Consider the following 26,917-nt stretch of genomic DNA (forward strand, 5'->3'; position numbering starts at 1 on the left):
GTCTAAAAATGAAATTCATCAGTTTCTTGACAACGTAACACCAGGTGAACTCCAGGAAGCCCTGATAAGTATGCCCAATAATAAGGCTCCAGGTCCAGACGGCTACGATGCAGAATTCTACAAAGAATTCTGGACAATTTTGGCACCAGTATTCCACGGAAATCAAGGAAAATGGCAGACTACCACCAAATATGAATTCTGCCATCATTAGTCTCCTGCTAAAACCAGGCAACGACCCTTTATTTCCCTCAAGCTATTGTCCAATATCCCTTATAAATGCAGACCTCAAAATAATCTGCAAAGCCCTCTCAAAAAGATTAGAGAAGATAACCCCCTTTTTCATAAAAGGTAGGCACTCATCAACAAATACACGTAGATTACTTAATTTAATAGACTACTCATAAATTAAAAACATTGAAACCACAATATTATCTCTAGATGCAGAAAAAAGCATTTAACAGAGTTAACTGGAAATTTTTATTTGCAACTTTACACAAATTTGGTTTTGGAAACTCTTTCATAAACTGGCTAAGAATATTATATAATTCCCTAAAAGCTTGTGTCAGAACAAATGACCAGACATCCTCCAGCTTCTGTCTCCTGAGGGCCACCAGGCAGGGATGCCCACTCTCCCCTTCACTGTTTGCAATTTTTATCGAACCTCTAGCAGCAGCATTTAGACAGGCTACAACAATTAAGGGCATAAAATGTAAGAACGTAGAACATAAAATCAGTCTCTATGCGGATGATATGTTGCTTTTTCTGCAAAACTCACAAACCAACCTTTCTGAGGTAATTACTCTAATAAACTGGTTTTCAAGAGTTTCAGATTATTCAATTAATCTACAGTTCTTCCAATTAACTGCTCCTTCCATAATTCTTCTTCTGCCCCACTACAATCTGGAAATATTAAATATTTAGGTGTTAATGTCTCTCCTAAGCTTTCAGACTTAACTAACTTAAACCACATCCCACTTCTAAAGAAAGTAGAAGGCGATCTGACTAGATGGAAATCTCTACCCATATCACTCATGGGAAGGGTCGCCACTATAAAAATGATGATCTTGCCAAATATAAATTACTTATTTTTAATGATCCCTAACAAACCATCACAAGATTGGTTCAGATCTCTGGAGTCGTATATTTCTAAATTCCTTTGGAAAGATAAACCCCCGCGTACCAGCTTAAAAACGCTTCAAAGAACCAAGGATAAAGGAGGATTAGATCTGCCTAATTTTCAACAATATTTCTTAGCCAACAGGCTTCAGTTCATCTCAGGATGGTTAAAACTTCTTAGATGAGCCCTGGCTAGATGTTGAACAAGCACTATGCAATAATCTAGAGATTTCAGACCTACCATTTATCAGCTCAAGCATCAAAAGACATTAATGCTTTAAAAGCATCAACATCAGCTCTTCTCTGACAGCATGGTGGGAGTTTCTAAAAATAACAGAGTCTTCATTAATCCCATGCAAACGTACACCTATCTGGAATAACCCTGACATATTACAAAACAATAATATGATTAATTTTCCAGAATGGAGTTGTAAAGGAATTAAATACTTAGAACATATATTAGAAGGAACAGAATTTATTCCATTTGACAGACTAGTTATACAATATGGGATCAACAAGAAAAGATTTTTAGAATATCAACAAATGAAATCCATAGTAAAAAAGAAGTTTAACCTCAGTCAAGTTGAATTACAAATACCACCAAGCGCGGTACATTTTCTTACTCTTAAATCCCCTAAATTATTGTCTAAAATATACAGAACACTTTCTAAAATAGATGAATCAATATCCCTTCCTATTGCAGTGGGAAGCAGATTTGTCAGTCAGCTTAGACCAAAACTTCTGGTCTCAGATTTGCTTAAAAACCTTTAAATTGATTAGAAATCCCAGTCTGCAATTAATACAATACAAAATACTACATAGAGTGCACTATTCAGGTCATCGGATGTTCAAGATGGGCTTTACATCTTCCAACAACTGCTCACACTGTCAAGGCAATACACCAGACAATTACATCCACGCTCTTTGGTTCTGTCCACCAGTGCAGAAGTTTTGGCACGAGATATGTGAAGACTTATCAAAGTGTCTGAAATGTAAAATTCCAACCTACCCTTTAGTATGCTTGTTGGGCAAATTGGATGATGTCACTACAGAAACTAATACAGTCCACATGGTTTTCACTGCCCTATGCATAGCCAAGAAAACGGTCCTCATGAACTGGAAAAATAAAAATAATCTTAATTCTAGCCAATATAGAAACCATCTAATAGATCACAATAGTCTCGAGACAGCCTCTGCCACCACATTAGAGCAATCCCTCTGGGCTCCTTTGATCGGCTTCATCACCTAGCGGGGGTGGGGGGTCGTGGTTTGGTCCCGCCTTTGCCATTGTGGTTGATGTGGAGGTTGGGACGGGCTTAGGGTGTCTGGAGAATCCCTAGAGACGTTATCCCTGGAGGGCTTAACCCAGGGGTTGTGGTCATAACCTGGTTAGTGGCTCTGATTGCTCTTAGAGGGTGTTCGCCTTGTGGCTGCGTGCAGCAGGCCTGGGGGAGGGTCTGTGCTGGTGGACGTAGGTTACTGGCCTGGTAGCCTCGCTGCCCCTGAGTGGATCCGGGGCAGGCGTGGGGGCTTGGGGTTCGGGGGTGCTTCTCCTCCATGCTAGGGCTCTGGCTGGGCCTTGGGGGCTTCGGTCCTTGTTGGTGTGTTGCCGAGGTTATGGGCGGGTGGGTACACGGGGGCTTATCCCTGGCGCAGGTAGCCACTGGCGCATCGGCCTAACTAGGGGGCTCTTCAACTAACAGGGAGTTTGTTCCATCCTTGCAGGAGTCCACTCTGCAGGTGGGGGAGAGTCATAGGAGAAGTGGAGAATAAACTTGACCTGGGTGTTCCACAACTTAGACATCCACATTACTCACACTCTCATAACACATACATATAGGGCCTTCAGGGTGGGCATGTTAATGGCGTCCAGTGGACGGTCTGTGTATTCAACCCCACCTCTGGCGCCGGTGCCCACCTCTCAATTTTAAATCCATGTAGACATTGAGGGTTCTCGGGAGGGGCCGTGCTAACACCTGCTGCTCTCTGGCAGCAGCACCATGCTCTCCCTTGTTTTAAATGCACCTTAGAACAACACGCAGCAACACTACACATGAGCGAGAGGAGGGAGGTTTGGGGTATTCACACACCCCTGTTCTCTGCTGGCCATCGGGGCAGGGGGGCTGGAAGCAGGTTTTGGCCGTCCGATTGGGATCTGGGATGTGGGGCCTCCCTGCTGCTGCGGAGCCTGGGGCGGTCTGCATGCCTCCTGGAAAGGGTAACATTTCCTGGGTCTAGGTACCGTTTCCCGCTCCAGGGGCGAGGATACCTAGACCCGGGGTATAGAGTTTGTTTGGGGAGTGTGATTGTGTGTACAGTGTCCATGTATGTCTATCCCTGCGTTGGGTGAGTGCTGAGTATTTGTATATGTGTGCATGAGGGTGGGAATGCATGTTGTGTCTGTGTGTGCCTGTTTGTCTGTGTCTATATGTCAGGTCGGGTCTTACAATCCACCTCTCTGGGAACTCCCAGGCCCTCCAAAGGCCTATCTCCCCTCACCACACTCCCTGCCGGTAACTGATGCCCTCAGGGGTCGGTGCGTTGGTGGTTCTTGGTGTCCGGGGCTGGGCGCTCAGGTATGTACCAGCTCACTCCCGGTGACTACTTGGCGGGGCCTGGTGCCTGTTGCTCGGTCAGGCCTCTTCCGGGGCAAAGGGGGCCCTCGGGCCTTCGGCTCGGTTCACTCTGGCACAGCTGGCTGCCGGCAGAGCCGACTGGGCACGCCACTGCAGCCCCCACTAGCTTCTGCTCCGTGGCTAATGGGTGACCGCTCATCTGGGGCTCTCCTCAGCTCTTCCCAGGAGGGTGGCACGGATGCCCCTCCGGTGGTCCTCCTTGGGCTCTCGCACTCTGGGGCCCCTGGATGTCTGGAGCCTGGATCTCCTCCATGCCTGCTTCATGCCCTGGGGGACGGGGCTATGGCTCTCTACATCCTCTAGCAGACCATTACATGTGGAAACCATTTGAATACAAGCGCGCTGATCCACACAGGTGTGCACTCGGGTGTTCACTGTTCATAGACATAAACTACACCTTTATTGGCTGCTATTTCCAAGCACATTGTGCACTGTCGGTCCTCCTTGCTACACAACAACATTCAATATTTAGTATTTACTGCTGTTTACACTTAGCTAGATTAACGTGATGGAGATTTTTTTTTCTTCTTTCTCTTTTTAAGTGCCCTTTCTCACTCTCCCTCTTCCCTTCTGTTTTTCTTTTCCTTCATCTTTCTTTCTCCCTTTCCTATCCCTCACTCATGTCTGTCCCGTCTGTAACAACTGAAAATAAAATAAAATAATAAATAACAACAAAGGTCGATCAAATGGACCAATATGGCAAGGCCGTGATGATCCATTTGGCAAAGTAAATCCATTGGGTATACTTGTTGGTCTTCAGACAACAATTCTGATGGCTAAAGAACCAAATGGGACAGAAGAAGAAAAGAAAAAAAAAAAAAAAAAATATATATATATATATATATATATATATATATATATATATATATATATATATAATATCACATTCTTTAAAAAATAAATAAATAAAATATGGAGGCTTATTTTATTATTTCTTGCTTGACAGATGATCCAATGCAACTATTTGTATTTGTATATTTCACTCCATTCATCACCTATCCAAGTACCTGGAGCTTATCATAGCTGACCCGAAGTAAACTGTTGTTGAAAATTCAGAATATTTTAATTATGGCATGAAAAAGAAAAAATGAATTAACATTTATATGATCTGTGCCACTTTGTCAGTTACTTATGATCAGTTTCGCAAATCTTCCTCTTTTTCTCTCATAGAAGATGGTCCAGTTCATCCTTTGCTAAAGGAAGTAATAAAAGATACAGTGAACCACCTTACCTTAGTATTTATTGAATTCAGCAAGCTCTGATTATGAGTGCCGCCTGCATACTTCTGGGTCATTTCACTCAGTTAAGAATCTTACTGAGTACATTTGGGTATGGTTGAACAGTCAATGTCTTAAATGGTCATGACATAACATATCGTCAGGATGTCACTGTGCCATATAATTCTGGTTGAGCATTCTCCTCTGAGTACTGGCTTATTTGTGGTTCCTAGAGTTTTTGAAAGCAGAATAGTAAAGCTTATAGTTCGATCATGTGACCCTGAACCATGAACCATGACCCATGTTACTATGGGCTCAGGCTGTTGGTGGACCTCTCATGACCCACAGAGTACTACTTCTCTACTTTCCTCTCATTGCTTACTATGCAATTGTATGCCACTATTGAATGCCTTTCCTTTTGTCTGCCCTCTAGTTTTTCATCTTGCTGTTTGTCATCTCTCTGTGTTTATTATCTTTATTCCTTTCTTTTCCCTCCTACTCCAACATCTGAGTTTGGTTCTGTACCCAAGACTTTGCTAATAAAGTTTCATTAGATTTGAGGTTTTCACTAATTTTGCGGGGCGTCTTACCTTACGTATAAAACACCTTGAGATTTCTGTTGTTGCAAAATGGTTCTATAGAAATAAAACTGAACTGAGTTGGATTAGATGAATGTTCTCCACTGTTATTTCCTCTTTGAAGAATGATTGCCTGAAATGCTATTTTGTCAACTCTATCCCCTGGTAGTTTGAAGTGTAGCTTCTAGTCTGAGCCATGACCGACCAACTATGGACCTTTTATTTTCAAGAAAAGAACTGACAACCTCAAATACTTCAAGTAGAAGTATTTGAGGTAATTTAAAGATAACCTAAAGAGAAAAATCAGTGAGGGCAAAAGCTAAAAACCTATTTTCTGTTTCCTCATAACGTCAGGACATGGCTGCTTGCTTAGTTTGCTCCTGTACATGTCTTGCCCATATAGACATACTGGCTCGGTTGAATGTAATCTAGTCTCAACACAGTGTTTCTTTGACGCTATGTGTTATCCCTTTTTTAGATACCGTGAAGTGATGAGGATTGGTCTGTTTTGCAGATTTTGAGATCGCCCCAAAGGAAATGACCTCATCCTCTGCCTGACTTCCACAGTGATTGCTGGGGATGACTGAGGGAAAAATGTGTTAATTTAATTTTATTCTGCTTTTTTAATGAGTGATGGTTGAGAACTTGCTGATACACACACAGAAAATTAGGCTGCTCAGCTGCAGTGACACCTTGTTTATGGCATCCCAACAGATGCCATAAACAATGGCACTTATAGAATCCTTTAGAAAAATAAAGGGGAATTCTGTATTGGCAAACCTGGCAAAACAGAAAGTCCAAGCAGACACAAGCCAAGATTACAATGCTCTTTTGTGTATCCTTCATATTTAAGAAACCTCAAAGGATGATGATACAAAAACCAACACTGTGAAATCTCTGAAACATTCAGTATAACTCAATAGACACCATATATCCTTTAATTCTACCAACATCCTTAAGGACTCTGTTTTCTTAAACACATCTGTCTGTGGCAGTCCTTCATCCAACTAATCTGCCATTCAAAAAAACGATGATTGAGCATGTTTGGCACTAGCTAAAACTGCTAAAAATGTATGCATGCACCATGAGTAAGGAAAAGCGTAAACTTTTTTTATTTTTTTTATTTTGTGTTCTCTTTCTAATTTGATTAGCCAATAAATCCATCCTCACTGCTTGTATTTCTTGTAGTATCAAACTCTGCATTTGCAGAAGGCAACAGTAAAGACTAAGTAACGCCCAAGTGTTTGTTTTAAACTCAGTCTTTCTGTATCACGTGTTTTGAGTTTGTTTGTTTTTTCGATGATAAAACTGTTCAGTGGTTTCAGTATGTGGCTGGCTGAAGTCTTTTGAAGGTCAGTCCTGTGGATTTGGGAAGCTGCTTATTTTGTTGCCAGAGAGCAGCATCACTGCAGGTCCTAATAAATATTTCGTAAGAAGTAGCCAGGCTGCCCTACTTCAGCGAGGTATGACATAAATGGCATGGATCTGTAGTCTCAGAGTTCCTTTTTCGACGAGCACCCGACCTACACTTGCCTCAGGGTGAAGTCTGAGCTCTACAGAATTCTTCCCAGTGAGTTCATGTATATACTCACACTGGGCATTGTGTCGAGAGCGGGGTTGCTTTACTTAGTTTTGTGAGAAAAGATTATATAAACTAAAGCTTGCCAAAGCCGACTTATGCACTTGTTTCTGTATTTTGAGTCCCCCTATCTCCCCACACAGTCCAATGTATTGTTATCAGACTTACTTTTTTTGACTCTTGATGTACTGTTGATCCACTCACACTCAAGCACACCACCCACACTTGCTCACAAATATGCATCTTCATATATACAATGGACCTGTGCAGATAATAACCTAGCAGGTTTAATTTTGCAGTCAGAAAACCTGGCAAAAACATAAAAATAATGATGATTTTGCAGCTCCACTTCAAAGCAACACTCTGATTTGAGACAAAAGTCAGGCTGTTTTCATCAACAGTTACTGATGAGAAAAGGGTAACCACTGCTGGCATCAATGAAGGCTGAATTTATTGCATAGAAACCCCACCACCACCACCCACAAACACACACACACAGACACACACACACACACACACACACACAGGAACACAGCCGAAAGATACAAAATATAAGCAAACAGGCATGCAATCGGAGTCAGAGATCAGGGAGTGAAATGCTGAAACAGTTGGGGAATAGAATAATAGAAAAAGAGGGTTTCTTCTGGCCTGAAGATTATACAGCACAGAGCTTTTGAGCTGCTACCTTATCACCATAGCATAATGCTTCTGTCCTATTTGTTCTTTAGTGATTTATGTGTCCAGCAGGGCCTCAAACTCAAAGAGACTGTGTAGTTAGAGTGGTTCATCCTATTATAATGGAGTGGATGTTGTGGGATATACATCCTGCATAGAGAGACAACATTCATTCATTCTGTTTCTTCTGTAATTAAAGACTATATACCTAAATCTTGACTTTACTTAGTGCTAGAAAAGCCAGCAACACATTCAACAGAATGCCATAATGTTTATCAACTGGCCTCTTGGGACAAGAGGTTTTGAAGTGCAAGAAATGAATGCCATCAATCTAACCGACTGAAATTTTGATAAAAGTTACTCTTGCTCATTGCTGTGGTTCTCAATTTCCAGAGCAAGCACATCATGCATTACGCCATTAGTAAATAGAATGACGACTTTTAGCAGTGACATCACTATATGGAATTGATAGGCTGCATTTGAGAAATTCAATAGCTGAGATACAATCAATATAAAACCAATGTTTTAATGTGGCCATGAAGAAGACTTCCCAGGGACTGATCATGACTTATCCGACCACACCATGTCCTTACCACAATTTAAGGGAGTTTGCCCTCTCTTAGAGGAGAATTATGTACTGACTATTCTGTGCACCAATCAAACTATTCATTTGTATCAACATAAGCATTACAATTTAAGAAAAACTGCTTGCCTGTATTTCTGTTCTACATTTGTTTAAATTACGCTTATCCCGCCTAGTGACAGTCAACAGATTTAGCAGTTCATGTATAAGTAAGAGTTTGTTTTTAGCAAGGTTTTAGCAATGACACAATTTGTCTTAAAATTTTGCCTTTGTACAACATTTCGAATCAAACATTCAAGAGGTAATTGTAGTGCAGACTTTCAACTTTAATTCAAGTGATATAGCACTCTATTGCATTAACTGGTTTTTACATGTAGCCCCCCACATTTTCAGAGGCTCAAAAATGATTGGCAAAGCAGCTTAATGACCAACTGAGACCTTTTTCCTTATCATTCAAAAATAAACTAAAAATAAACTATGCCATTAAGAACTAGTTTGTTTACAACTGGCTTACAATATTTTCACTGTTCATTTCTACCTGCATGTATCAACTGTCCACAGTTCATTTATACATTTATGGAACACCTCTCAATATTGTACTGTCTAATATGAGATGTTAGACAGAGTTTCTGCTCTGACTCCAAACCTTTTAAAAACTTTTTAAATGCACCATCGGAGCCCTATCCAGTGGTGATAACACTTGAAAAGCAGAATGTACACTGACTGAATCCCAGCAACACAGTTGCCTTTGGCATGGCATCAGAACTACGATGAAATGTTAAAAGTTAAAGTGGTACTCCAAGAGAAGTGGCGCTTTGTCAGCCTTGACTAGAGAGAAAGACTCAAATGGGGGATGGTTGGATTTGTTGAATGCAGTGCATAATCATACAGACCAAAAGTGACCACACCATCACAAGATCTAAATGTCATGCTTTGTTCACTGTACAAAAACAATGTTCAACCATCTGCTTTGCATCTTTGTGGAGAAGGACAGAAAGAGTCAGACCACACTACGATAAAAAGCCCAAACACACTTCCAAACTACTACAGAACTACTTAAATACCAAAGAAGACAAAAGAGTTCTGACTCTCAGTGAGTTTCCTCCATCATCACTTGATCTAAACCACACTGAACATTTATGGGGCACTTGAAGATGGAGAACCACGTCATGAGTTATCAGGTTCAGACAAATTGGTGGATTCCATGTATGTTGAGTACTGCTGTGCCATTAAAGCAAGAAGAGAGGCAGAGTAAGATAATTACGAAACGTTATGATAAGGCTGATGTTCTCAGATCATCTGTATAATTAACAACCAATTTTCTTGCAGTGTCACAAGGAAAAGCATACCAGATGCATGTTCTTATATGGATAAACAAATGTTCCAATGCAGAAGTTAAGTGATTTGAAGCTTTCAGAGATCAGCCCTAAAAAATATCTAACATCTACACTCATTTCTCTATGACACTTTCCTAATGACTTTATAATAAGCTCAACCTCTAGTAGCAGGTTGTACTGCTAGCTAGTAGTTTATTGGTCGCAGATAATACCACATAATGCTTATTTTGTAAATTAGAGTTCATTGGAATCAAAAATGAGAACAAATCCAGGTACTCATTAGTTTACAACTTCTCCTTCAAGTGACAAAGCCAGTGAGCATCCCTTGATTACACTTTCAGATTCTATATGTTGTACACAACAGTGGGACACATTACATACAATGTTTCCCCAATAGCACACACAAATGTTGACCACTACTGCATGGCCACCCTGCCAGGCAGTATCATGCTAGTGTTTGCAGTTTAACAAACTTCACTGTAGTCACTCAAGTTACACAAATACAATTGAAACTATTCTCACCCAAAGTTAACTGCAAAGAAATACTTGTTCTGACATCATAAAGATAAGTAAACGTGTCTGCTTAACCATCAAATTTAGCCTTTATAGGTGGGTGATTTAACCAATTTCATTTCTGTGTGCAAACAAAATGGCAATTAGCCTAAACAGGCACTTTTCCCTTGATAATTATCTTTCCCTGTCAGGAGAAACAGCAGGAGTGGAGTGCATAAACTAAGAGTAGTATGATTAACGAAAACACTATCAAAGAAAGCCCCTTCAATATTCCTGCAAGTATAAGCTACATGCATATTGAAAGAATCCTTTGTCTGCTCACCTTTGATCCAGGTAGATGTGTATGAAACAAAAACAGAATTGCCATGGAGAATGGGCGTCAAATTTATATAAAATGCTCATCTATGCCTTTTAATTACCTGACCCAACTGAACTCTTTAGATGCTCATCAAAAGATTCTGCTTTATTAATGGATATATCATTTTATGTGTTCTAATGTGCATTTGTATGTTTCCATATCTCGAAATATTAGCGCTTAACATTTTTCAGTGACTATTTTAAAGTAGTATTATTTTCTTTCTAAACACTACACACTATTAAGCATTAAAGTTTTCAATATACAATATAAAGCACCTTGAGGCAGCTGTTTTTTTTTTTATTTGGCACTATATAAATAAAAATGCATTGAATTGAATTAAATTAGTGCTATTTAATATTTTGTTCATCATTTATAAATCACTACTCCTCCTTAGTTGGTCATTTAAAAACATGGATATACAATTTATATACAGTCAAGTATATAGTTACTATGTTTTCAAATTGTATGTATTTTTATACTTTATACCTGATAGTTACACATTATTCAATGTTCTCTTTAACAAAAGTGTAAAACAACACTTTTGCACACTATTCCAGGAGTAACTGCGCTGGATTTATCTTGGGTTCAGCTGAGTTTAGCTAGCGCAGCTCTATATGTTCTCTATTCTCCATAGTCTCTGTTGATGTGTTTGGATCACAGTCTCTGTTTTCCCCCATTTTAACAGGTGAACTTAACTTTACTTTACATATTTACTGCTATAATGGGCTGTTTTAAACCTGTGGTTAATATAGCATATTTCAATAATAATAAACTGAACAGGAATTTTCTAAATTAAGCTTTCTTTGCTTTTGATGCTAGGTTACGGTTGTCCTGTGTAAAAGTTGCAGTGCGAACAGCTGCAGCGGCTGTCTATTAAGCTAAACACATACGCAATATATCTGTTAAAATACTTATTGTGATAAAAAGTTAGACTACCCTGAGTATTGCTGCAGTAACATAATGTAGCATAAATGTAAGGATTAACTAATGTTTTAAAGTAGCATATTAAGCATTTGTTTTATCTTAATTATGGTAGTTGCATACTGGTATTTCCTGATTTCATGCAAAAACAGCCGTGTTTTATAAAGGCTGGAGTTTTGAGATTCTGTGGAAATGCCACATGCTTTGGGATTCTCCGTGACAATGGCCATAACAACCCTCCCATGAACCTGGTTACCTCCTTACCCTGAGGTGCTGGTTTAAGTGTTCATTGTGCTGGAAAAGAAGACAATCCAGTACTTTGTTCATTTCAGTTCAACTGCGTGAACGCACAAAGCCAGAGAGCTTGACTTCTTCATTCAATTCACAGACACTTGGTAACTGAATCTGACTGGGCACTTGCATGTTTTAAAAGCTAAAGCTAGCTAACTTAGCAAGGGAAAGCTTACCGAGGAATTCCAAATCCCAGTAAAGACGTTTTCCTGTGTTGGCAGATTAATATGATGCATACTTGGTATTTACACTAGTTTATGAAATATTCACTACAGTTTTGTGAGAACGTTATTCATGTTTTCCATTAAATGAAGAAGCCTCGGTACCTGTAATATTAATATCTCTATCTGTAATATCTCTTCGTGTCTCTTTATCTCTTCAACCCTCTTAAAAACGCAGAACCTAGTCTTTCTTACATATCTGTAATTATTTGCATATAATGCAAATCTTGGAATAAATATTAATATTTTGTGCATCACATTGTCTTTTATTTGTTTCCTTTTTTCTGTTTTGAAGACAGCTTGAGACGTGTTTGAGTCTCAAGGTTCAGCTGACCTTTCACTTTCATTTGTTAATCTTTTGTAAGGCACAGACTCAAAATTAGTGGCAACAGGGTTTATGAAATATTGAATCCAAATTTGATAGTTTTAGTTTAAATTGTTGTCCATCAATATGTAGGGAGTGTTTTAGGTGAAAGGACCAATAGTGAGTGTCTGCAGTCTACTGTGAAACACGATGGAGGCTCTGTCATGGATTGGAGCTGCATTTCAGCCCATGGTGTCGGGGATCAGTGAAATTAGCAGAAAACTACCACCAGATTGTGATCCACCATGCAATTTCATCTGGCTTTATTTTTCATTATGACCTTAACAATCTTGAAGCACTGTGGGATCATGATCATTTACAGAAAACAGATCAAATGAAGCCAGCATCCAAGGATGAATTTTGAAATGGCTGTCAAGAAGCCTGTAGAGCTACTTAAAGAAATTAAAAGAAAGCTTGCCTAAGAAAATTGAAGCTGTGTTGAAGAATAAAGGAATAAAGGCAGTACAATTCTAACTTTCAAGCTAGTTTGAATTGTACAAACTCTGCTCTGCAAACTGATGCTGCACCAATTTGCATTCCACACACAAAATAAGTGTTGCTAATTGAGCCTTGTAGCAGTGGAGGCAAGAAAGGAATTCACTTATTGTCATATATTGTCATGTGTACTGTACTGTATCTAGAACCTATGTCATATAGACAGCTAGAGCTGGGCGATATGTTTTTTACGTAACAAGTCACGCGACGTGACGCTGCGGCTGTGATTGGTTCGGCTCTGCGCTACTTAGTTTGGATTGGCTGACCTTTTTTTAATTTAATTTAATTAAATTTTTTATTTTAAGAGGACAAGAGCGGCGAGGTCTATCGCGATAGCTTAATTTCTCTATCGAGTAAAAGTTATATCGCGATACATATCGTTATCGTTCTATCGCCCAGCTCTATAGACAGCCTATGTAAATGGCAGTATCAGAGTGCAGAATCTTTTTGTCATGTATTCATGTTCACTAAATGTTGTAACGCTGCATTTTTGACTATCTTTTCGAACCTCACATTTGTTCCAGACCTGTGCGTGCTGACTAAAGTTATTTCAGTAAACTGCACTGCAGTAAGGCGATCGGAATCTAAAGGTCACGTGATTGTTGATGCAACCTCCAACGTATGAAGGCACATGCACCGAGTCTCTGCCCATATTATTCTTCATGTATAATTTGTCGTATTGTGCAATTTAAAATGCAGAAAGTGTAATAGTGTTTTAGTTTTTTTTTCTAAACCTAAGCTTGGATGTAATGGAAGTTATGTGTCATGGGACTAATGAACCTTGCAGATGCCATGAAGAAGTCCACACACAGTAAGGGGTCACTACCTAAGATGACACATGTACAAAGCCCCGCATCGTTTATTTGAACAGCAACATTTTTCATCAGTGTTTTAACATAGTCAAAAATTGCACTTAAAGAGTCATCTGAAGTTGGATTATTAAAAAATCAGACACAATCATGCAAACGAATCCTACATCATTATATCCAAATCTGTCAGCCTCCAGCACATGCACCAAAACATTTACAAAGGCCAGGTTATCACACTGCAAGTGAACATGTCTGACTTGCTGAATAGACTGTTTTCTCATGGTAAACAGCTGTCTTAACTTCTTTTTCCTAATTAAAGGAATGAGATATTGATCCTGTTATCTTTGGCAGAAAACTAGAAAACTGGAGTTGCTTACTACCTTACTGTTGTATTTTTTCAACAATCACTCAAGTTGAACTCAACAGCCCCGTGTGTTTAGACACAAAAAATATATGTAGTGAAGTAGGGGTGGGCGATAGAAACGATATACGATAGAAACGATATAAATTTGGCCAACGACAGAGATTTAAACTATACCGCTCTATCGCGATAGCACATGTTGATGATGTCATCAAGCTGCGCCTGTTTTGGTCGAAAGCATCGCAGCAGCTACAACCATTATCATCTGCAAATTATGCCGGGCGTCAGTCACAGCAAAGAGATGAAGCACTTTTGAAATATGGGGAAAGCCAAAAACTGCGCTTCCTCCACTTCCGTAACATTGATTCATTAATGTTGAATTCTCTCACAGCTGCTCTATTCCCATGTTGTTGCAGTATATTAATAACTAATGAATTCCTGTTAACTTGTAACTCCGTTAAATGTAATAAATTCTGTTTTCATGGATGCATGGATGTTAAACTTAATTGTTACACCTAGTAAAGCAGCAACGCTGATGATTTAATTAAAGATGAAAGAATTTAGACCGTTTTTAACTCTCAGTGTTCGTTTGACTTTGGGACCTGAAACGGACGGAGTTTTGGACCCAGATTACTCCGCGAAGCTCCTCACTACGGCAGCCGTAATGCTCTGACAATCCATCAAGCAGTGCGACTTACCAAAGTTGTACTAAAACATTTTTAACAGATTTCTGCAGCCAAATTTGGTTCGAGGTCAGTAAGCACAACCAGAATTCATACATAAGGCACACTCTTGATTTTTGAGAAAATTAAAGGATTTTAAGTGTGCCTTACAGTGTGGAAAATACGTTATACAGAAGAAAAGAATATATCGTGATACATATTGTTACCGCACGTGCTTCAAATTATATCGCGATATGGATTTTAGGCCATATCGCCCAGCCCTAGAGTGAAGACTAGATGTGAAATGTGACTACAGTGCCCTTCACTGTTCCAAATGTTTGGTGTTGAATAATGTCTAGGAAAGTGTTTTTGTTGAACATTATTATGACACCCATAAGATGAACTTTGACCTTTTGGATATGAAATTTCATTACCTTTTAGGCATTGAAATAATAGCACAAGAATTCACACAAGAAAAAAATAGTTTTTGGAGTAGAGTGATCTAATTCTCCTTTTTCCTCAAGTCCAAGTGAAACATACACTATATAGACAAAAAGAAGACTGAAAAGAAGAGGCCAAAAGTATTGGCCAACACCCCTCATGCTTTGAACTCTGGTGTTTTCAGTCACATTGCTACAGGTGTATAAAGTCGCGTGCCTAGCCATGCAGTCTGTGAAAGAGCTCACTGAATTTGAGCGTGACGCTGTAATAAAATACAATCACTGCAACAAGTCAGTTCATGTAATTTCATAGGTCAAGGTCAAGGTCAAGGTCAGATTTATTTATATAGCACATTTCCAACAGCCGATGCTGCACAAAGTGCTTAACAATAACAATAAAATTAAAAACTACAGTGTAATACAATAATAACAATAGAAACAATAAAATAGAAGAATTGAAACAATACTAACTAATTCAGATAAATCCAAAATGCTTGGGTCATAATGTGTTAAAAGCCAGAGCGTAAAAGTGTGTCTTTAGTAAAGATTTAAATTGCTCAAGAGTTTGAGCAGATCTAATATTAAAGGGGAGACTATTCTAAAGTCTGGGACCTGCCACAGAGAAGGATCTATCACCACGAGATTTGAGGTTAGTCCGTGGAATGGACAACAATAGTTTTGAACTAGATCTCGTGGGTTTTCCTGGAGCATAGGCAGAGAGGAGCTCTGACAAGTAGGGGGGGGCTCGGGCGTTGAGTGACTTAAAAACAAAAAGTAAGAGTTTAAATTGGATCCTGTAGGGGACAGGGAGCCAGTGTAAAGAGGCTAAAATTGGGGTTATATGCTCTCTCCGTTTGGTACCGGTTAGCAGGCGAGCAGCAGCATTTTGAACCATCTGAAGGCGATGGATGGTGGCATGATCTAGGCCATAATACAATGAATTGCAGTAGTCCAATCTGCAAGTAAGAAAAAGGTGGATGATACGCTCGAAGACGTCAGCCGGAAGGTATGGCTTTATCCTGGCTAGCTGTCTTAGCTGAAAAAAACAGGACTGAACTACTGCACTCACCTGCTTATTCAATTTAAAAGAACCATCAATGTAAACTCCGAGGTTTTTTACATGTGTTTTACAATACGAGGAGAGGGTACCCAACGTGCTGTCGATATGATTGAAATTGCCAAAAATGACAACCTCAGTTTTGTTTTCGTTTAGCTGTAAAAAATTTAATGATAACCACTGTTTAACGTCGTCAAGGCAGCGTAATAAGAGCTGCGGTTGATCTGATCCTGATTTTAAAGGTAGATAAATCTGTAGATCATCCGCAAAGCAATGAAATGAAATGCTGTACCGCGAGAAGATGGAGCCCAATGGCAGCAAATAGAGTGCGAAGAGGGCGGGACCCAAAATAGAGCCTTGAGGAACGCCGTATTTAAGAGGAGCTAATTTGGAGTTGTGGGGGCCCATATTGACATAAAAGAACCTTTCTGTCAAGTAGGAGCGAAACCACTGAAGGGCAGATCCTTTTAGGCCAGCATGCGATTCTAGCCGTGATAACAGGATGTCGTGGTCAACCGTGTCAAAAGCTGCTGACAAGTCCAACAGTAAAAGGGCAGCAGGGCTGCCAGAATCCATAGTTAAGAGAATATCGTTAAAAATCCTTAAAAGTGCTGTCTCAGTGCTATGTAATGATTTAAAACCAGATTGAAATTTTTCTGAGATCATATTAGAATCGAGGTGTGCCTGCAACTGTAGATAGACCACTTTCTCCAAAACTTTAGATAGAAAAGGAAGCTTTGAGATGGGCCTGTAATTAGACAGAACAGTTGGGTCCAGGTTTTGTTTTTTAAGAAGAGGCTGAACTACAGCTTGTTTGAAGCATAGTGGGACGCAGCCTGTAGTAAGGGACGTATTAATCAATTTCAGAATAAAAGGGCCAACAATATTAAAAGTGTTTTTGAGCAGACTCGGGGGAAGAGAATCAGCTGTAAATGCTATTACTGCAAAGTAGAAGTGTTTAGGAACCACAGCACAGACCATGTAAAGTTACAGAGCAGGGTCACTGCAGAGGCACACAGTGCATAAAATGCTCTGCTGACTCACAACCTGCAGATTTTAAACCTCCTCTGGCGTTAATATCAACACAAAAACAGTTGCTCTCCACAGCTGAGCAGCTTCTGTAGCTGTAATGTGTAGGTGGTACTTAGTCACAGTGATGTTTGACCACAAACTAAAAGCCATGGTTATCAGACATTAACTAAAGTGTGATCACAATCATTACACATTTAAAACCCTTCACAGGATGCCTACAGTTATAAAAATACCAAAACTGTTTAAAATTGTACATGAAAAGTGGTAGTGGTGTCCAATAGATGCCTTTAGCATTTTAGCATCTGGATAAAACACTAAATACTAAGAGAAGCAGTGTAAATACCCTGATGTACTGACCTTAAAACTGTATTTACACCCAACAGTTGATGTACAGTGGAGCAAAAAAGTATTTAGTCAGCCACCGATTGTGCAAGTTCCCCCACTTAAAATGATGACAGAGGTCAGTAATTTGCACCAGAGGTACACTTCAACTGTGAGAGACAGAATGTGAAAAAAAAATCCATGAATCCACATGGTAGGATTTGTAAAGAATTTATTCGTAAATTAGGGTGGAAAATAAGTATTTGGTCACCTCAAACAAGGAAAATCTCTGGCTCTCACAGACCTGTAACGTCTTCTGTAAGAAGCTTTTCTGTGCCCCACTCGTTACCTGTATGAATGGCACCTGTTTGAACTCATCATCTGGATAAAAGACACCTGTCCACAGCCTCAAACAGTCAGACTCCAAACTCCGCCATGGCCAAGACCAAAGAGCTTTCGAAGGACACCAGGAAAAGTATTGTAGACCTGCACCAGACTGGGAAGAGTGAATCTACGATAGGCAAGCAGCTTGGTGTGAAAAAATCAACTGTGGGAGCAATCATCAGAAAATGGAAGACATACAAGACCACTGATAATCTCCCTCGATCTGGGGCTCCACACAAGATCTCATCCCGTGGGGTCAAAATGATCATGAGAACGGTGAGCAAAGATCCCAGAACCACACGGGGGGACCTGGTGAATGACCTGCAGAGAGCTGGGACCAAAGTAACAAAGGTCACCATCAGTAACACACTACAACGGCAGGGAATCAAATCCCGCAGTGCCAGACGTGTTCCGCTGCTGAAGCCAGTGCATGTCCAGGCCCGTCTGAAGTTTGCCAGAGAGCACATGGATGATACAGCAGAGGATTGGGAGAATGTCATGTGGCCAGATGAAACCAAAGTAGAACTTTTTGGTATAAACTCAACTCGTCGTGTTTGGAGGAAGAAGAATACTGAGTTGCATCCCAAGAACACCATACCTACTGTGAAGCATGGGGGTGGAAACATCATGCTATGGGACTGTTTTTCTGCCAAGGGGACAGGACGACTGATCCGTGTTAAGGACAGAATGAATGGGGCCATGTATCGTGAGATTTGGAGCCAAAACCTCCTTCCATCAGTGAGAACTTTGAAGATGAAACAAGGCTGGGTCTTCCAACATGACAATGATCCAAAACACACCGCCCGGGCAACAAAGGAGTGGCTCCGTAAGAAGCATTTGAAAGTCCTGGAGTGGCCTAGCCAGTCTCCAGACCTCAACCCCATAGAAAATCTGTGGCGGGAGATGAAAGTCCGTGTTGCTCGGCGACAGCCCCAAAACATCACTGCTCTCAAGAAGATCTGCATGGAGGAATGGGCCAAAATACCAGCTACTGTGTGTGCAAACCTGGTAAAGACCTATAGTAAACGTTTGACCTCTGTTATTGCCAACAAAGGTTATGTTACAAAGTATTGAGTTGTATTTTTGTTATTGACCAAATACTTATTTTCCACCCTGATTTACGAATAAATTCTTTACAAATCCTACCATGTGGATTCATGGATTTTTTTTTTCACATTCTGTCTCTCACAGTTGAAGTGTACCTCTGGTGCAAATTACTGACCTCTGTCATCATTTTAGGTGGGGGAACTTGCACAATCGGTGGCTGACTAAATACTTAGTTCAGCCCCCGAACTGATTTAAGTGGATGATAGGTTAAGAATTACTTAGTCAAACTGGTGTGTAGAACAGTTCATTCAAAACCTAAAAAGTAAGAGTACTCAAAACAGTAAGTATAAGTCAGCAAGATGATGACAACAAGCAAGGTAGGAACAAAAAACGAATAAAATGAAGGGGGGAAACCTTAAGGCATTAAAGCTTAAACAACACATCCATGACAGGTTATTTTAATCACGTAAAGCTCTAAATAGGACAGTTTACTGGAAGAGAAATACCAGCATAAATGTGACTTTTTATTAATCACCAATGGAAACTATAGTAATTTACTGTATCTACACATTTCATATGTTCAGACAAGACCTTAGCTTAAATAAAAGATATTTTAATAAACATAAACTTACAAAACACGAACAGAGAAAGTTCATGATGCGGGATGGAGCCAAAAAGAGTGCAACATTATATCCTCATCATCTTAGAGCCTAAGAACCCTCAGATGAGCTGCATCAGCTGATGACCCCCCTTAATTTTTAGCATGAGGATCAACAAGGAAACACTCCCAGTACAGAGGGATGAGTGTCATGATATTCACTAATAATTTGGTGATAAATATAAGCAAACAGTGTTTTACTTTACACATTAACACTTCAGCTTTACTTGTGAACTGAGTGCTCCAGGTAAGGAAAGGTTAGGCTGAGGTCAGTGTGGCCAGACATGCTCCATCTACAGCCTTGGTAAGATAACAGATTCTCTGTGAGCCTGAACGCCACTGAGGCAGAAACAGACATATAAACTACTGCAGCGTAAAGTAAAGGGTCATCCTGGCCAACTACTACAACACTGGAGGCGAAAGGCTTGGCATGGTGGTGGATGGAGGTGGCAGAAATGTGTGAGTTCAAGTGTGTGCGTACAAAAAGAAGAAAAAACTTATCCCATAAGTGGATCCTCCAGGGCAGAGGCTGTGTGTTTCCATGAATTTAAAACACAGTATATGGGGAAATGTGTGTGTGTGTGTGTGTGTGTGTGTGTGTGTGTGTGTGTGTGTGTGTGTGTGTGTGTGTGTTGTGAGCCTTACCCTTTAGGTGGATCTTATTTTCCGGGCTGTGCACCAACACCGAGCTAACTGAATCCAAGCTGTCGTAGTTACTGCAGCCGAGAGGGCCTGTCCTTGTTTCGGTTACCTAGGAAATACAGGAGGGATAGCTCTGTTTACTTCAACAGCTACCTCATCCACTAAATAGTGGATGAGGTAGCTGTTTGTTTCTCTTTCTGGCAGTCATGTACACAGCTGTAGCAGGTGAAGTGTGTGAAGGCAGGCAGAATACTGGATGTGGCAGAGCCCTCTGACAGCAGAGAAACTGTCACCATCTTTGGCTTCACTCGTACACCTGCAGACACAGCTGTGTGCAACGTGAGGGCTTTCTTCAAAGAATGGTGGAAAATATGTGAAGAAAAGTAAAAAGTTAACAGATGCAGATACTTGTGAAGGACTCACAAAATCAAATATTGAAAGGTAGGCTGTTAAGCAGCTGTTTTTAGTAGAGGCAATAAGCATGGTAATGACCACTTTTACATGTTAGTGTTCTTAAATCATCAAAATCTGCAAATTTCTTAAATATTACACTAAGATGTTTATTACTTTTATGACTATAATTATTCCTATTAGCAGAAATCATGATATTTGTTGTTCCATTGAATTATTACAAATGCATCTTACTTAAAATGTTCATATAATCTGCTGATTTGTTTGAGCCTATATTTTTATCACAGCGTCACAGACAGGATTGCTTTGCCCAAACCCCACAAATTTAACAATATGTCTGTAATTCTACTTCATTATTAATTTTAGATACTTTGTGGTATGTATTTAAGAATATTTACCATGTAGTCTCTCTTATTATTAGGGTTTAAAAACATATTTCTATTCACAAGTTAAAATAAATAAATACATATAATTTATCTTGGCTTTAGAATAACTGTGAAACACATTTCCCTTAAGATTCAAGGCAGCAGGCTTTAGACAGCTGTAATGTTTAAGTGTGACCAATGATAATGCTGCATCTGTTACAGCAGCAAAACACTCAAGAGATAACATGCAAGAACTGTAATTTTAAGTAAACCTTGGAGCGGTTTAAATACAAGGCACTGGTAGTGCTCCACCCTCTCCACCCGTCTTATTCTGAGGCTGTAAAATGGCCATTCATAAACCAAATGCTGACATCATCTTCCAACATAAGATACTTTTGCTACACTACAAGAAATTAAGAATCAAGAATCATGCTCTTCTTTTTTTATATTATCTTTATGCACCACTTCACACAACCTTACACTCTGTCGAGAAAATAAAGACAACTATTACTGATGCAAACATCATTTTTTAAAAATCGCTTATATAACATGTAGATAAAGAAATACTCTCCAGTGTGTATTGTATTTGATTCAAAGGTTTCTTTAAAATGCTAGCAGCATCAAAGTACAGGTATTGTGCATCGAAGTCAGATGCTTAGATAGAAGTTCTAACTGGTCCTTTCTAGATCCAGCATCTCCTTAGCAGTAAAAGTATAGTTACAACTTAAAAACTATGGATTAATCTCCTTCACGTAAGCCTTTGTTGTAAACTAATTACACTCATGTAGTGGTCAATCAAAGATAAGCTAGTGGCTATTTCCTGGCTATTGTCGACAATTCCAGCACACTGTAAAAAAAAAAATCACCTTCTTTTGGTATGAATATACAACATCATCACTGAACAAAAATATTATAGGGACTTGTTGATTGCAAGTGATGATGACAAGTGATCATACAATACAAAGCTGGCTAGCTGCGCTGGAGTACCAGTGCAACAGTCACAGAACTGAACTGAAAATTTCTTCCGTACAAGATGCAAAAAAAGTAAATTGTAATAGTACAATTTAGTTTTTAAAAATATATAAATTGAAGCTGAATATTAGTGGTTTTTCAAGAGATGTAATGGAAATTATGATATGTTGACAATATTGTTGTTGTGACATGAACAGAGGGTGAAGAGAAAAGGTGCACACAGAGCAATGAGTGTAAACAGAAAAAAGTCACATAAGCGTGACAGATGGAACAAAAGGGATAAGACACAAGAAAGAAAAGAAAATACTGTAAAAAATTAAGCAAACATTATTTTGCAGATATCGCACACAGTTCATTTTCCCAAGCAGTTGTTCAAAATAGAACGTAACAATATGGACATGTCCTCTGGCAAAACCATTCTGCAGCTAAATCAGGCCATTTGGCAAATAAGGTAGCCTGTGCAAATTTGCTGTCCTTAACACAGCCCTGCGCCTTACATCTCCACACTCTGCCTTGCATTAAGATTGGATCTAATATCAAAAGAAATAGAAGTTACCCTTGAAGGTGCTACAGGAGATACACATCTCAAACATCACTCAAATAACCAACTAAAAAACCAGACACTGCTGAGATGAAGTCAAAGATAAGCTACAGATAAAGGCTAGCAACAAGGAAAGATTAGTGAAGGAGGACGGGGCTGTTTGGGGATGTTGTTTCAGCCACACGTACCACTGATAATCCCTGCCTTAAAAAGAAACCAAAAGAAACCTGTTGCATCTCATTCATGTTTTGGAATTGGCTGTGTAACATAATCCCTTGGGTTTTTCTTTGTTCACATTAAACTCTACCTCATAGGGTGCGCTCAAAGTCTGTGAAGTCGGATAAATTTTATGATTCCACAAAACCAAAGCAGTTTGTATTTTTTTAATAAATTGCATGCAGTTAAAATTAAAAGCCTGCAGAATGTGCACAGTGGTTATGAAAAGGTACAAAAATGATCAGGGTAGGATAACTATTTTGCAGATATTTGGCTGGAGTAAGAGAAATATACTACTAACCAAACAGTGCATGTTTTTCCTTTTATTTGTTGTATTTTCGAGGTTATCCTCTGAATCTTTTAGCCAACAAATGATTCTGAATTGGATTTGGATAAGTGGATAAGAAAGTGGATGGATTGATGGATAGATGGATGGACGGATGGATGGATGGACGGATGCATGGACGGATGGATGGACAGATGGATGGCATTTCCCTTTTTTGTGTTAGTCTCTTTGTTTTCACTTCCTCTTTCTTTCTGATGACATCATTCTTCTTCCTGTGTGATTTTTTTGTCCCATGCTGACTCACCTTTGTTAAGTTCCATTCTCTGTATATACATACTGTAGTCTTGCATCGCCTTTATCAAGCTGCCAGTCTGTGTACTTCCTGTCATGGTCCTGCGACCATGACTCAGTGACTTTATGTTTATGTTCTTTATTGTTATTACTTTCATTATTATTCATGGCTGTTTTGGGATGGTTTGTGTTTGGGATTTTAGACACTGGGTTCTGGGTTTGTGCTCCCTCTGTTGGTCCCTGGTGTTAGTGTTCCCCTGTCTCGTCAGGTTAATCAGGTCCAGCTGTTTCCCCCACCTGTGTGTGATTTCCCAGTGTTCCTCTGCTCCTCGTCGCGTCGTCTGTGTTCATACCCGGTGAATCCCCTGCGTGCTCTCCCTGCTGTTCTCCCTTCATGTTCAGGTTTGCCACTCCCTTTGTGTAGTTTCTCCCAGTTTAGTTCGTCCTTAGTTCTGTTTTGCCATCTCCACTTTATGTTCAGTATTGTCAATAAATCACCTTCACATCTGAGTAAGTGCTGCATCTGAGTCCTCCTTTCCACTCTTCACACGGCCGCTGCCCCGGACCGTGACACTTCCACCTGCTGGGTGAGTTCTTTGTTAACTCGTTCTAGTTTCAAAGTGGATCCCTGGGGTTTTTCTTTTTGGACCGTCCTTTATTTTTGGACCTTGCTAATTATTAACGGGTCTTTCTCTTGTACTTCACCTACTATAATTTTCTCTCTTATGTACACTAAAAAAAAATCCATCACTTGTGTTATCCCACTAAAACACTTTACTACACCCAGCAGGAATATAAAGGAATACACGCTGCTTAGTGGGGTTCTTTGTGACCCTCAATCTCAACAAAGGAAGTGGAGACAGCAAACACAGCATGACTCACAGAACCACAACTACCACACTGAGGAAAAATTCATATAATAAATATAAAAAACGAGACTAAAGATGGACCAGTTTAGCTTAAGAGGAGAAGTTAGAGCAGGTCTAAATAATTTAGTTCATAATTTGGAATTTCCAGCTGTAGCACAGTCAAGAGGTCACATTCTTAGGCAAGAAAATACTGCCAAATTGTTCCACTGTGGACCTAGTTTAACAGTTTGTTAGTCTTTTATATTTTGTGAAACTGAAACCGTCTGTTTCTATTTAGTGCAAGAACTTTGAAGATTTTTCATTTTTCATGCCATGTTTGAATGCAGAATGAACTGTGAGATCAATACAGCTCGGTAAGTTTTGTTGTAGCAACAAACAAATTCAAACATGTACTACAGATTGTGTAAGAAGCATTAAGTTTGATCATTATTCTTCATGAAGAAAACTAAAGGTTTTAGCCACTTTTCAAGCCCATGGAGAGTGACGGTTTAATACTTAAAACCAACTGCACAATTATCACTATAATGTAACAATTTCATACATCTTTTTTCAAATTATCTACAGCGATTTTTATTATCATGATTTATTTCCTAAAGGTCTACATAAATTGTGTTCTCTGTCTGTTGAAATGATAAATGCATCAGAACTCTCAGCTGTGTTGCAGTGAATACACACCAGGCTGTTTTGTAACTCCTGTGAGGAACTTCAATAATAACCCACCTGAGAGCTGCCACCCTGCCTCTGCTTTTGTTTCAAACTCCCAAGAGCCCTTCAGTGAGTGGATCATTCAAACTAGACCACTTTGTCTTTTGTGTTTACTCAATAACATGCATTGTTCAAACATAGCAGAGTAGTGTGTGTTTTCCTATGATCCTAGAAAGTTTTGTATGGATTGTGTGAGATCAAGTAATGCATTGCTGTTTGTTTCACTCAGCTTATTATGGCTGATGATCTAACAAACTGCTGTTTATACTCTTGTGTACCTTTAACCTCTTTATTGATAAAACAGGTTTTATTTTACATCAAATACTTTTCAGCTTTCTTATTAAGTGCACATTTGTTCGGAGTGAAATATATATTTATGCAGGTTTTGCATTGATACCATTCGTGCCCTGCATCTTAATCTTATTTGAAGTTACCTCAAAGTAATGAATGCAATGAAAACCTGAGAACACTTGGATAGAAGAACATTAGTACTGCTTGATCTCTGGATGTTTTAACAGACCTGATTAGTCATTATTAGTTATTAAAAGTATCTAGAATAATTCCTAAATATACAACAGTGCCTTGTTCATTTTTCACCTCATTTGGGACATGTTTTTATCATTGTGAAACTGGCTTGTTCCATCGCATATGAGCTAGAGGACTCACTACTTTGGAAGTCATTTTTCCTTTTATATGGCATCAGCAAATCTACTTTGTACACCTCCAAGAATTATTGGAGTTTAATGTCATTGTAGAGGTGTGGTGTTTGTGCTTTACATCGTTTTCAGATCTCTGTCAGTGTATTAAAAGCGTTGGCGTGTTCCTTCTTGCGTAATGCGTTGTGATGAGCTTTTATTTAGGACTGGGGTTTCACTGTGCACTTCCCCTGCCGATCTTGGCTCTTGCTGACAGTGTGGTAAAAATACCATGCCTTCACTTGCGTCAACAGAGACAGTTCCTCTACCTTCCCAAACAGCAGATTTCACACATACGCTACAGAGGATTTATTTATTTATTTGTTTGTTTATTTGAAGTGTAGCTTAAACTGAACATGTGAGTTTCTTCTCCTTTACTGCTACAGATAGAGGCAATGCATGTGGCTCCTGCCGCCTACTCTCAGCTGCAGAGACAAAGAACCCAAGGGCCTGTATGCGCACAGGTCAAGTACATCCCACTCAGTGTTGTTCCCTTTTGGGTGATGAGTGGATGTGGCAGAACATGGCTCGGCAGGTGGCCCGAATGCCATTCAGAGAGCCTCATTTAGCACATACGTAAAGGATGCTCTTCTCAAAGTGGGAGTCTGTGTTTGTTGTGTTTGCACATGCGTGTATGTGCAGGCAGGTGTGCAAAAACACTGGCTGTTTGAAGTTGCCTTTCAGTCTAGAAGAAAAGCTGCTCTAGTCCCTTATCAGCAGGTAAACTAGTTGGTATGTGTGTTTATACTTTTTTAGATGATTTTCACTTGAATGCAAAGTTAAATTCTGAATTTTCATGAAGATGAACACCCACTGCAGATTTTTTTTTTTAAATCTATATGCACAACACTCTATATCCGTTTTTGTTTTGACAGCTTGTTTAGTTTTCAGTCTTTTGATGAAAATGTGAGCTAAGTTTTAGCCAACAGACTCTAAAGGCACTGTAACCTGTTTTTCTTTAGCAAACTTTCAGCCTCACTTGTTATGTGTGCTTTTGATCGGTGAATCTTCTGTGTTTTCTGACTCCAGCGGAAAGGGCGCTATTTCTGTGTTCCCACACAGTTTACATGAAGCAAGCAAAACAGATTAACTCTTCTCTGTGACTGTGGCTATCATTTCCAAACTGTTTGAAGCTTTAGCTTTAGATCTGGCATTACCATGGCTACCTGGTCTTCCTACTGCTGGGTGGGTTATCATTCAGAAGCTGACTCCCTCTCTTGTTCGCTAAATTCATGTTTCCATGCCTGGAGTTTGACCGAGTGAAGGTAA

At 39.6% G+C, this 26,917-nt stretch overlaps 1 protein-coding gene across 1 annotated transcript in view; it reads right to left on the reverse strand.

Moving 5' to 3' along the window:
* brinp2 (bone morphogenetic protein/retinoic acid inducible neural-specific 2) overlaps positions 1-26,917 on the reverse strand; it is a 289,760-nt gene that overhangs the window by 108,956 nt on the left and 153,887 nt on the right. The window contains exon 5 of the mRNA XM_086271078.1: positions 20,301-20,406. Coding sequence (XP_086127204.1) covers positions 20,301-20,406 — 106 coding nt within the window. The remainder of the gene's footprint in view (positions 1-20,300; positions 20,407-26,917) is intronic.

Source organism: Aulonocara sp. 'chitande type north' Nkhata Bay, linkage group LG18 (genome assembly GCF_057382095.1).
Source record: "Aulonocara sp. 'chitande type north' Nkhata Bay isolate Kocher_YH1m ecotype deep benthic linkage group LG18, A_spYH_male_GT1.1, whole genome shotgun sequence".
Lineage (NCBI taxonomy): Eukaryota > Metazoa > Chordata > Actinopteri > Cichliformes > Cichlidae > Aulonocara > Aulonocara sp. 'chitande type north' Nkhata Bay.